General features: G+C 35.3%; 1 protein-coding gene across 1 annotated transcript in view; it reads right to left on the reverse strand.

The window, feature by feature from the left end:
• LOC124783678 (calcium-activated potassium channel slowpoke) overlaps positions 1–14,580 on the reverse strand; it is an 867,461-nt gene that overhangs the window by 396,659 nt on the left and 456,222 nt on the right. Inside the window, exon 14 of the mRNA XM_047254040.1 lies at positions 2,487–2,561. Within this exon, the coding sequence (XP_047109996.1) occupies positions 2,487–2,561 (75 nt within the window). The remainder of the gene's footprint in view (positions 1–2,486; positions 2,562–14,580) is intronic.

Here is a 14,580-nt window from a genome sequence, read left to right on the forward strand (position 1 = left end):
TTTTGATGTAATAGTAAATGTTTCTGTTCAATGTGTTCTAGGGAGAAACACAACAAGTGTTTGTAGCTAACAACTAAAATTCATTTTGAAAGATAAGGTAGTGACTAGTGCACCCATTATATCCATGATCGCAGTGTGTTGCTACGGAAAAATTGGTATAGTTTACACATGAAGAAGTACTGAGAAACCTGTGTATTTCACAGATTAAGAAATATTGAGAAACCTGATAAGCTCTTGTTTAACCATGGAGGGTTATTCTTCTCACGATCAGGCATTTATGACTTTCATGAAGAGCCGCACAAATGATAATGGATGTGAAGCTAAACAATTGTATCAAAACACAATTTTGGACAATTGACTCATACAATACTTGCTTTTGATTATCAACACTTCATAGAGACAGAACAGCAACATCAGTTATTTACTGACACAGGATAAGATTAGCTCTGGTCATATGTCAGAAAGAGTTTATTTCACACATTGTCAAAGAACCAAGTACCAACACATCACATCTTCTCAAATCTTATATTATGACATGAACTACTGATGTATCTATACACATTCATCTTTAGCACATGCAGAGTGCTTGACAACTTTTCACTGGCCAGAAAAGAACCTACACCAGCCTGTTGTTTTGGTCATCGGTACTGTGTACAGATGATCTGGAAGATGTGCAAATGACGTTTTTCATAACCAGTATTTGTAGGCAGATGAAAATCCTCATGATATATCTTAGGCTAGACACCAGCACAGTAGCTGTGTTGGCTTGGAAGGATACATGATTGTCTGCTAGTACCATGTTCTTCTAGTATAAATTATAGTTTCTGCCTACAAGAACTTGTTTCAGAACACATCTCTAGACTCCTTACAGGATGCCTTCCAATAAAAAATGAAAAATATATGGTTTATGCATAAGGGGTCTTCCAGCATTTTTCAGTTAAATTATTTAACATGCACTGGATATTTATTATGACAGACTCCTTCTCCTTGACATATGAAGCTAAGGAAGGGCCACTTCCATTCACTGCATCTTCACTTTACCTCTGTCCTTTTGACTAACATGTGTGAAGGAACATAAAAAAATTGGTTTATGCAATACATAGATGAATAACCAATGTGTCATGGAAACTTCAAAACATTTCAAGACTGTGTGGAAGAGTTTTTTTTCCATCATTACAATTTTGTAAAATGTTCTTTCATTAATATTTAAGAAATGAAGGACTTTATGGTTTTGCATGAATATTTTGTTGTTTTGTGTGTGAAATCTTTTTAATGAATTTACTACACTTATCTCATAATAGAAGTCTCAGATATTCTGAAATCCATTAATACTTTAATTGTTGTGAAACAAATTAGGAACTTCTACCACATTTCTGTTACTGGTACAGTCCAGTTCACTTCAATATGCCACAATGTACTCTGTGATTGCTCATTTACTTGATTAATATGCCATGTATCTCTTTTATACTAGAATTACAACTTAATTTACTTGTGATTAATCACACTCATCCATTTTAAAATCTGCCTCCAAGATCCACTGATGAATGTAAGACTGCATACCTTTTTTTATGAAGAAGCATAATGTAGATATTACAACAGTTTTTTGTATGAATGTGCATATTCTGATTACTCTGTTTGAATGATAATTCATAAATACATGTTGTAATTACTGTGATGAAGGAGCTTTCATTCAAAGAAGTTGCTATCCACTGCAGTATAGATAAGTTATTGTAGTCAAAGAAAACCACCACAATGTACAACAACTGGACTGAGAAAACAATCTGAATGTCCCTAAGAAGGAACCAACACAACCATATGTACTATTTAACGTTCAGACTTCAAATGTCCAGTGAGATTGATACCAAATCACAGATTTAAACACCTACACACACAATTTTAAAGAAATTCTTGTTTCTGCTGATCTATATGGGTCAAATACATTACAACAATATATTTATGCGTACTTTCATATAGAGTTGGAACTGACATGGGTAAGCGAGCATTTTACCTTCTTCTACTTGTTAAATTACAAAGTATCTTCACAGTTTGTAAGTATAATAAATAGTGAATTAATGATTACTAAAAGTAGAATTAATTGCATAAGTATGTAGCTTTACACAAGCATCAAGTATAACAAATGAACTGTTGCTTTGGCAAGGTTTCTAAGGGAAGGGATGTTCGTGCTTAAAAGCTATTGAAACCGCCATTCCTGTACTACAGCTATCAAATTTGGCTTATAATGCCACAGTGCTTACAATACAGTCAGTACATAATGGTCAGTGAGCCATGCACTCAAAAGAGACACATTCTTCTGTACAAATCAAAGGCATCTGTTGAGGCAAGCGTTGCGGGCAGCAAGGAAGAAACTAGCAAATGGACACAACGCAGGTGGCAACCAACAACTGGACAGACAAAAAACTCAGTATTAAATATCTGAAATATTATTTTTGTTATTGAGAAAGCAGAGGAGCAGAGGCAAGCCCTACCCTCCAGATAGTTCTGGTAGGTCGCATTCAAGCCACCTTTCACCATGCCTGACTGCATCATCATCATCCCCACATCTGCAAACAGGGAAATAAGAAAATACTGCAAAGTCCTTTAAACTGCAATATAACTATCATATGTAAAATTGTTAATCCAGGCAGCAGTGTCAAAAGGAACACTCTGAGAAAGCAGATACAGCAAAGCATCTGTTTTTCCCAAGACAAAAGATGCTATTAGGTAAAACCATATCAATAGCGGGATACTGAAGCTAATGCGAATTTATCTTACTAAAAATATTTATTGATGCAGCTTATTCAAACTATGATTCAATATTGAACATTTTTAACATACATGAGTGAATAAAGAATTTTTTAAATTTCAAAATACAGGAGATATATCTTAGCAAGTAATTTATCCAAATTTTAGTAGATATTAGAAAAGATGTAATTAAAAAAATGACAAAGCAATAAAGTGATGTTCTAATTTATCTCTTGCAAGCAAATCACCAAATAAAACTGCATCAAAGAGACTGGAAGTTTACCTGATATCATTACCAAAGGATAAAACCATGCATTAAAAAATCAGTACTATTCCTCAAATAACACATAAATATTAAAAGTCTATCACTATACAGAAAATTTGGATACAATACAATTAGACTAAGATAAGAAGTCACTTCTGCTTTGTTTCATTCAGTACTTCTTCTGGTTATATTAGAAATATTTAATAACAAAACTATCCAGTAATTTGATATGCAAACAACAAAAATCAAAATCTTCAGACAACACATTTTTCTGTCTAATTAAGAAAAGTATTTCAGTTTCATAAAAATGTACAAGCTGTCATAAACATGCCACAAGAATAGGTAAAGTTAAAGTCTAATGAAAGGTAGTAACAATGTTCATAAGAACCTCTGTGTTTTTCTATATCTAACTGAGAAAATGCAAGCACAAATCAACACACTGACTGTAGTACAACACATTAAGAATATTTATTTGGGCACAGGATAACAACATGCAAAATCAGGTGCCCACATACACAGGTAAAAGTTGAAAACAGAAATAAATATTGGGAATATACAATATTAACTTTAGATAAGCTGACCCTCACTCACCAGAGAGCTGGAACCATGCCAGAGCCAAGATAAATATATTCATGAAGGATTTTTAAAATTTTAATTCTAACCTTCCCCTTTTCTTCCTTCTTTGTTTGCAGAAATTGCATATCTCTGAAGTGTTAACAATCTATATGCCAACATCTCTTTGATGTTACTCTGTCACATTAATTTATTTACATTTTTGCAGTCTCTTTCTGTCATCTAATCAGAGTCCCTTTCTCATTCCATGTAAACAGAATCCCAGCAGAAAGTTATTTATGTGATTTACTCTGTACCATATTTCTTATGGCTGTCACTTATCCCTGACCTGTTTACTAAGCACGAAACATTTTACGCTAAGAATATTAACTGGTGCCAATGGAATGACATGCTGCTTATGTGTTCCAGGAAGTCTTACCACCACTTCTGTCACATGGGCAGCAACAACCCACTCACATACACTCAAGTTTAGTGAGACTGGTAACATATAGGAGACTGAGCTTCTCCAAGAAAGAAGTCAGCAGTGCCATCTTGAAGATTATAACAGTGACCAACAGAATGTTTTACATGATTCTGGCAAAAAGTGGTATGAAACACATGTGAAATGCTGCACTATTCCAAGTCGTTCATAAAGATAAGTCTATTCCAGTGATAGATGTCTGGATAAGGAATTGCTGCATACCATGCATATACTGCAAAATCGCGCACTGAGTACAAGCTTCTCTGAGACTAGAGATACTTCATACACATTGTACATTATGTCTTTGGTAAATTTCTTCATATGTAGTCTAGTTGGAGAAAAAGACCTATATAGCATTGGTGTCATGTTGTATTAACAATTAATATCTTTCATAACCAAAGTAATTAGTATTTTGCATAAAAAATATGTTTTATTTAAAATGAAATCATCACTGTATATATAGTGTGTGAAATTTAAAACAACATTATTACAATAAACTTGTAAAGTAATGTCTTTACTGTTAACTTCATGTAAATCTAAACAAATGATGTCCTTTGAATGTTTGAAATGTACACGCGTAATTAAAATTCAAATGGTTTCATTAAATTACTCAGGAGTATGTTGATATTGATATAAATGGAGTCATTATTTACACATTTAAAGGCAATTATATGAAAATAATATGATTACAGTAAAAGAAACAATAATTTGCACAAATAAACTACTATGATGATTATGTATTTGCATTAGAAAATATTTATGATGTCAAATGCTGAATGACTTGAGAGTGCCATTTCTCAGCTCACATTACATGTAATTTTTTGACAGCAGTCCCATTCCAAAATCTGTACAGAAGAGAAGCGTTTTTTGAACAAAACTGAATACTGTTGTTAAGTGACTGTGTGAAAGAATACAATATGTGGAACACATCAAAAGTCATACCTGATGCATTTCATTTAAACAATGTGTATTAAAAACATGAATTCTAAAATCCTCTTGCAGTATGGAATCATCAACTTGGTAACTGTGCCATTAAGAACAATGATTGTGGACAGAAATATGATAAATTCTGATAAGCTGAAAAATTAATCACTTACCTAAATGAGAAAACTCATTTATTCTAACTTTCCTTCATGTGAAGAGTTTTTGATGTTTCTGAGCAAAAGTAACAACAATTTTTAAATGAACCCACCACAATTTGATTGTATTGCTGTTTACGTAATTATGACCCAGGTTTCAGCCTTTTATGCCATTTTCATGTGACTGAGTTTATGTCATTAACACATATTGCAGGACATCAAGCTCATAATTGGCCATAAATCAATAAAAATATTTTTCTTAATTTATGGCCAATTTTGAGCTTGATTCCCTGCAATGTGTGTTAATGACATAAACTCAGTCACTTGAAAATGGCGTAAAAGGCTGAAATCTGGGTTGTAATTAAATAAACAAAAATACAGTCAAATCACAGAGTGTTCATTTAAAAAAAATCCTTCATGTGTTAAACAAAACTTTTATCACACACTGTCACATAAGAATCTTTTGAAAATTATAGTCTGCCATATAATAAGATTTAACTGAGCAATAGAACTTGGCGGAGGTTAGAAAGTGATCTAAATTTTCAGCTTTTATTTTTAGTTGATTATTTTTGGTCTCATCTGGAAGTGTCACTTTTTAAGGATGATCTGCTTTTGTAATTTAAAGGTGAAAAAATTAAGTGATTCGCCATGTAATGTAATCAAGCTCAAGAAATACAGTGAATTCTATGATACCAGCAGGTACTGATATCTTTCTTCACAAAAAGAAAAGTTGTCATAAAAATTATGTCCACAGAAATAAGTTATTTATTGCTTAAATATGTATATTCCATGTATTTAGAACAATAATGAAGTTTTACCATAAAATTTTGTAAATTCAATTCTATTAAATTTTGCTAAATATGTATCAGTGATAGACTCTGACAAAGATTCAAACTCTTTGCTTTGTAGACCTATATTACTCCTGTTCCCCCTCCCCCAATCATATACAGACTTGGCATAAAGATATGGTGAATGGTGCTGAAGTCTTAACGTAAGGCTGCATAAAGCAGACTTATTGTTCAAATTATTTGGTCAAACTGTGATTATAGTGGGTGAAAAGTTTTGGAATACATATAAAAATACCACACTTCAGTTTTGTAATTTCAGAATTACTAGATATTTCACATTTGATTCATCAGTTTATTTTTTTACACACTAAGCCAGCCTGTAGACATTATCATGCCTCTGAAGAAGCCAATGAAGACAACATCAAGACAATCAATTGTGCAAAAACTTCATGTATTAGTATGCGGATATGCCCTTTCTGCAACCACTTCGAAATTATTAGTAAAGATCAGTCAAAAGACAAGCAATTGAATACACAGTATTGGAGAGGCATATTACAACCAGTAACAGGAGGATTTCGATTTGATGCAACAACTATAATAACCAGCCTCGATGGAAGAATTAACCGTACATCTTAGTATAAATGTACTGTTGTTGTTGTTGTGGTCTTCAGTCCTGAGACTGGTTTGATGTTCTGTAGGACATGTTCTGAGGCATCAAGGGATCTCCAATTTAGTATTGGAGGGCAGTGTGGAGGGTAAAAATCGTAGAGGGAGACCAAGAGACGAATACACCAAGCAGATTCAGAAGGATGTAGGTTGCAGTAGGTAATGGGAGATGAAGAAGCTTGCGCAGGATAGAGTATACATGTATATGAACCTTTAAACCAATTTAAAACAGTATGATGGACTAAGAGTTCAAATGCAGTTTCAGTCTCTCATGTGCAGTACTCTTAGCTGAGCCATCTGACTGACCTTGAAATTGCCACTACTTTTCTTTGATAGTTCCAAAACTCCATGGAGTTCACAAACTTCTATCCATAAAATAGGTAAGATTTGCACATACTCTGCTGACAAATAAATGTATCTATTTATAAATTAACTTTAGTTAAGGATTCAGTCATAATACACTATTCTTTAATTCCAACTCTCATATAAAAATCAGTGAATATGCTCATGGGAAAAATATATCTAAAAACAAAGATGATGTGACTTACCAAACGAAAGTGCTGGCAGGTCGATAGACACACAAACAAACACAAACATACACACAAAATTCAAGCTTTCACAACAAACAGTTGCTTCATCAGAAAAGAGGGAAGGAGAGGGAAAGATGAAAGGATGTAGGTTTTAAGGGAGAGGGTAAGGAGTCATTCCAATCCCGGGAGCGGAAAGACTTACCTTAGGGGGAAAAAAGGACAGGTATACACTCGCACACACACACACACACACATATCCATCCACACATACACAGACACCACATACACAGACACCACATACACAGACCCCAGTCTGTGTATGTGTGGATGGATATGTGTGTGTGTGTGTGCGAGTGTATACCTGTCCTTTTTTCCCCCTAAGGTAAGTCTTTCCGCTCCCGGGATTGAAATGACTCCTTACCCTCTCCCTTAAAACCCACATCCTTTCGTCTTTCCCTCTCCTTCCCTCGTTTCTGATGAAGCAACCGTTTGTTGCGAAAGCTTGAATTTTGTGTTTATGTTTGTGTTTGTTTGTGTGTCTATTGACCTGCCAGCACTTTCACTTGGTAAGTCACATCATCTTTGTTTTTAGTGAATATGCTCAGATTGACAACTCATCTGATGCAAACTGTCATGGAAAGATGTTAGTACTGTTAATAATGGTGAACAAAACATGCTGTAGTGGGTTTTTAAAGAAGCATCCAATATGTGCTAGATATATGTTTCATTTTAATAATAGCACATTTATAGACTTTGACCAAAATCACACTTGTTGGCCAGCTGATGCAAGATTAATTTCAGGCACATTGCAAAGGTGATGATAAACTTGATTACAGTCAGAATTCTGTATGTCCAACAATTTGTATGTATGTCCAACAATTTGCACAAACTGCCAACACTAGAAGTAACTACAATTTGGAAAGGAATTATTTAGCAATTAATTTATCTTTTGTGCTAACTGTTTTTTGGCTCATTCTTCAATTCTGTTAAACTACCTTTCATCTATATGCTAAAAGTATGTGTCTAATATATGTGCAATTATAACTTATTTCACTTTATCACAAGCCTGAATAGAACTCCAGTCCAATAATATTTCATAAGATGTCTTCGCTGGCTACCAGTTTGGAAACCTTTTGCTTCAGTGTTCTTCTGGGCATCCCTCCATTTCATTGAACACAACTATGGTGGTCACTTTGCATTCCAGTGAATGCCTTTGCTCCCAAGAGCTGGTCTCTGCTGATCACTTTCACAAGTGTACAGTTGCTGGAGGGTTTACCAAAAAATACATATAAGCAAATTATCTCTGACTGCAGACCCAATCCAATGCTATCACAATTTTCAAAAGTTTTTGAGAAAATTCCCTATCATGGAGTACTCCTCATTTGTCTGAGGAGTACCTGGTAGCTGCATTTCAATGGCAGTTTGGTTTTTGTAATAGATTCACCACAAAGAGAGCAAAAAAGGTTCAACTGATAAAGTTCTGGGAGAGAAATATAAGAAAAATTATTCTGTTAGTAGATTTTGTGATTTTTACCAAAGCCTTTGTGTGGATCAAAAGATACAACTGAAAACCTAAGGTTTTAAGGGATAATGGTATCCTTCCATTTGTATGAATGGAGTCTTATCTTCACAAAACAAATCAGAGTGCCATACTGATAGGCAGTGTCACAGGACTGAAAGTAACAAGGATCAATACTGTGTCCCCTCTTGTTCTTAAGTTACGTAACTTGTCTTCCAATGACTCCAAATAATGGTTCAAAAACTGTAATGTATGCTGATGACACAAGAATACTTATCAAGGGTCCAAATTCAACCTTAGCAGACACAACTTAGATGACAATGTCCAGACCAACAACTGGTTCACAGCAAATAGTTTTAGTCTCACAGAAAAATTTTATGTAAACAATAAAATTAAAAATTACATTAAATCTACAATTTTTACCAATGTAACGTGAAACTGGCAGTTTTTTCAAATTGTCAAGAAATCTGGCATTTTTCTCTGTTCCCATGTAGAAATGTCTTAAATCTGAGGGGCAGTTTACTAATATTGGTAACTGATAGCTACTGAATGCTGATATTGGATTTGGACTATTTTTTTCATAATGATGTAAAGTGTGTGTGATCTTACTATGACAGTCAATTTGTCGAGGAAAGATTTATGCACGTAGATATGGTATCAAATGAAAATGTCCTACCCCAACAATATCTATTCTAGTAAGTTTGGTGTCAATGTGGCACTTCCCGATACATTTTTACACAAACTATTGTACAAAAAACTACGTGTTTCTGAGAAAACTAGTGCATCAATTAAACAACACATGTTTGTGGTATGAAAGCACAGAAATGAAAAATATCAAATACGACACTTTAGTTGGGCAAAAACATTAATTAACATGTTATCTGATGACATTTTTATCCAATGTAGGACCTGGTCTACATAACAGATCACACTGTTACCGCAAATAACCTAAATATTGGGGAAAAAATTCTCAGTTTCTGTTAGAAACACACCTGCATAAAGTTACACATCCTGTGCTCTGATTCACTGACAGAAGTAAACCGAGTGGGTGTCACATTGATTTACATGTTTATGATTCTCAAGTACATTGTTTGATGTTATTCATATATATACTTGTGTACTATTAGGTATAATTTGTTGTTCAAAAATATTAGGAAGTGCGATGTCACCAGATAAAATCATTAGTTATTTCCAAAGTTAAAAGTGAAGATTGCTTCATTACTGTGGGAAATGGGTTATTAGTGATTAAATCGGTAGGCTTTTAAGAAATATGAAGGGTAAAATACTTCAGGCAGATTGAATAAAATCATCTTCGTTTAAAATTCTTGAGCTTTCAATGGCTAGCTCCGCCATTGTCATCAGGAGTAAAACTACTGACTACTGGGGCTGGCATTATATCCCACTTATATACCTACAGTTATGGGTGCTGGCACCAATTAGAGGTGGCTAAAATGACGCATGTGTAGAAGGTGAGTTGGGTAGTTCATAGCATCTCTGGCCCCCCTGTGGGTCTAAGTGATGTCAGGGGATGCAAGGGCCCATGCCACATTTGAAACTGCTGCTCCCACCTCCCTAGAAACATTAAGCATCCATTGTTCAAGGAGAATGGCTGCAGCAAAGGACACATTGCAAATGCTTTCAAGTGTCACCGAACAAGGATGCCTTGTGAATCGGCAGAAGAAGTCAAGCTGGCGGCTTTCCTGCTGTACTGTGGGGCAACAAGCACCAAGTTAAGATGAGCACTGCAGAGATGGGGATCGAGACCAGTGTTCTGGCTTGCCCCCAAGGTACAAGATATGTTGCACCCTGTTAAAGATGACGTAGCTCTTCGTGTGCCCACTGTGTATCGTGTCCCTTGCAAGTGCGGCAGCATCTACATAGGACAGATCCAGTTGCAGATCATTGTATCAAGCACAAGAGCCATATTAAGCAAAGGGAGCTTGACGAGTTGGCCTTAGCTGAGCATTGCCTTGAAAAGAGCTACAAAATATAGTTTGAGAACATGAGGGTCTTGGCTCATGAGTCAACATACTGGGACTCCATTACAAAAGAGGTGGCTGAGATTAGAATGAACAGCAACAATTTCAGCAGAGACCAGGACTAAACACTGAGTAGGGCATGGTGGCGGGCTTTGGATGTCAAAAGAAAGCAATGACAGTTGCGACATCACTCAGACATGTGGCCGGCCAGAGCAACTATGAGCTGCCACGCACATACCATTTTGGCCCACTCTGACTGGTGCTAGCAGCCATTATTATAGGTATATAAGTGGGAAATAATGCCAGCCCCAGCAGTCAGTAGTTTTACTCCTGATGATGGTGGCAGAGCAAGCCATCAAAAGTTTGAGAACTTTATTCAAATTGATGCGGCTTGAAGATTTTAATCAGTTATGCTGCTGTGAAAGACTCTGAGGACACTTCAGGAAGAGGTGTAGGAAACACCTAAGACTGGCTTGCACCGTCAGATTAAGCTCACAACCATTATACCCACAAATCCATGTATACATTCTGTTTTACAGAACTAGGTTTTAATTTTAGCCATGGGATGATAATCAATTAGCCCAGTCAATGAAGACGAAAGAAGGGAAAATTGGAGAAAAAATTCCTGTAGCCACAATTTTAGTAGTGGTGGTGTGGAGCATCATGAACAACATAGAGGGGAGTGTCATGAATAACATACAACAAATCACCACCTGTGGGGTTTGAACATTGTGGTTGGGTTGCGTTTAAAGGTCCTTTTTGACGTTTTACTTGAACAGCTTGAATACCGCAGCTTCTAACGAAAGTGTTTCCCATTACAAAATCAAACAACAATAAATTTCCTACAGGAAAGATCCTATTCATTTTTTCTCTAGAACCGATAGTTTCTACATTTCAGGATATGGAAAAAATTGCAAATTATTTAAAATAGTGTTTTAATGGTATAAAATTAATGTCTATTGTTAAATGAAGTGGCTTAAGACCAAATATTGAATAACTGTGTAATATCTAACAATAGTAGAGCCATACTGAGGGATAAACTGTGTGCTGGAGACGTGATGGGTGGCAGCAACAGGGAGTGGGACCAGAGTCTAGAAATGTGAGGGAAGGCAGGTTGCCAGAATGAGGTAACTTGTTTCCCTTATTTGTGCTCTGCAAAATGAACAGTGAATGAGTGAGACCTCACTCTCTCTACACCACCACATCACAGGAAACAACTACACATTGTTTTACAATCATACCAACCCTTCCACAGCATGTCTCATAAATCACTGTTGACTCAGTGTGCAGACACACCTGGAGAGTGTTTATTTTCCAGAAATGCAGTAACACCAAATGGAATATGGATATACAGATATAGATTACTAAAAAATCTACACATAAAAAGATAATCTACATGAATCTCTACACACTGCCTTGGACAGCTACAAGGGAAATTGATTGTTAGTCATCCTCTACAACTGTTGTTGCTTTCTTCTCAGAAAGGTCAGTTCCACCATGATGAGAACTGTTCATTCTTCAGTTCAGTTCAAAGATGAACCAGCTGAATGGGAAAGAATTGTAAAAACAGTTGCCGCTATGATACTGATGGTTCAAATGGCTCTAAGCACTATGGGACTTAACATCTGAGGTCATTAGTCCTCTAGACACAGAACTACTTGGACCTAACTAACCTAAGGACATCACACATATCCATGCCTGAGGCAGGATTCGAACCTGCGACCATAGCAGCAGCACGGTTCTGGACTGAAGTGCCTAGAACCACTCAGCCACAGCAGCCAGCTATGACAGTGAGTCAAGGAATAAGATAGTTCTGTTTTTACAACTTGTGAAAACTTCTGTAGTAGGACAGAGGAAATGGTACCTCATACATTTCACTTCATGTCTTCATGGACTGCTTTCATACTGGAAGTGGGCAGCGATGTGGATGCAGAAAAGCCAGCATTATATGTTCTGTAAAAAGTGGGGCATGCCATGGTATGTCTACAAATTGTGCACCATTACTTGATTTGCAAGATGATGATGATAATGATACAGTTGTTGATTGCTGATATGTACACATTACAGATGAGATTTTCTACTTCTTAGTTCAATGGGCATTAAATATTAATTTTTACAATTAAAACACTATCTTTAATAATTTAAGATTTTTCCATCCCCTGCATCACTGAAACTATCAGTCCTACAGAAAAAATGAATAGGACCTTTTTTTGTAGAAAATTTAATGTAGTTTAATTTTGTACTGGGTAACATTTTCAATAGAAGCTACAGTTTTTGAGTTATTCAAGAAAATATCAAAATGTGGCCTACAAATGGCCCCACCCCCACTCCAAGGCTCACACCCCACATGTGGGGTATTATTTGTATGTTATTTATGACACTTTCCCCTACCACTGTACAAAAGTTTGCGAATATGTGAAATTTTTTCCCTAATTTTCCTTCGTTGACTGGACTAAATTATATTAATGCTGAAAGGGCAAAGAGTCTGCTATGTGTGCCTAGGTGGCAAGTCTCCATCATGTACAATATTCTAAAAGAATACAAAGCCCTTAATAATCTAGTGTAAAAGCAACTTTTTATGCCAGAAGGATATTTGGACAATCTCAAATGTCTGATGTTGCACTGAAGGCAGTTTATGTTCCACTCTCAAATTTAGACTACAGACAACTGTTTCCACATTACAGTGAAGTGAAGACAGATTAGCAGCATAATGTTTTTTCTTTGATTGATTAGATTTACAAAAAATCTTTTTCAATAATGTAAATAAATGTGATCTGTGATGTCAATAACTAAATGTAATTGATAGGTATATTTTCATTTTAAGTGTAACATTGAAAATGAATTAAATAAGACAAAAAATAAGGAAAATGTGGTACTTCGAAAATAAGCTGCTGAGAACTAATGTAAAAATTGGCAAAAATATAATGCCAAAACTGGCAGAAAATAACAGAAATTTGGAAAATATAACTATGAAATTGGCAAAAATATTATACTGTAATTGGCCATAAAATAAAATGATTTTTGTTTCTATTCCCGTTCTTATGATATGTTTTAAACAAGCAAAAATAACCTGCTAGAACAGTAGCCGATACACAGAGACATTCAAAATGAATATAGGAATTACAAACTGCTATAACTATTTAATGCCAGTGTATCCAACTCTTTAGCTTACCTATGCCACACTGGAAGGAGACAAGTACTTTTGGGCCACACATAATACACTTAGCAAAAGCAATAATCACTGAATAAAAATGGGAAGGGGGTTGACAGACAAATAACATAATAGCATCATGTGCCAGGAGTTTCAAATTGAAATTATTCAGTTTATCATAATTTTACACAAATGAAATGTTATGGAAGTTTTTTTAGTGATCATTTGATAGATGCTAATTTCTTGGGCCACCTTGAGACTCAGTTTCGGTGGCATGCAGAATGTGGGCCCTGGGCTGGACACCCCTGATTTAATTCCAGAGAAAGTAACAGAAAGTTCAATTTTTAACACACTTTATTGGTGTTCTATAAGACCCCCCATGTTCATATGTACATCTACACAATAATCCAATTCACACCATACCTACTAAAACAATCAATGTGAGTGCATTAACATTTACATTTTGAGTTTTGGAATTGTGCCCCCCACTGACAAACACACACAAATGAGTGATCCAATTGTTGGAAGACTTTGATTTATGCTTTATTGGGCATGTTCTGGATTCCAGTTTACTGTGCTTGTGTAAGAATTGAAATTTTGCACTTCTTTTTAAGATATTTGTATATTTATTTATAGAACATCATGTATTCAGTGGTTACAGTCTTTCATAGTCACCATATTCATTTTGAATTTTTATGTGCTCCTTGGAGTTAAGTTAGACAACAAAACAATATTTAGTTATGACAAAGAAATTCAGTACACCATGGTTTTAATGCAGGAATGTATCTCACTTTTTTTTAAACTAAAACATGAGTGTTGGTTTATTTT

This window comes from Schistocerca piceifrons, chromosome 1, assembly GCF_021461385.2.
Source record: "Schistocerca piceifrons isolate TAMUIC-IGC-003096 chromosome 1, iqSchPice1.1, whole genome shotgun sequence".
In the NCBI taxonomy this organism is placed as follows: domain Eukaryota; kingdom Metazoa; phylum Arthropoda; class Insecta; order Orthoptera; family Acrididae; genus Schistocerca; species Schistocerca piceifrons.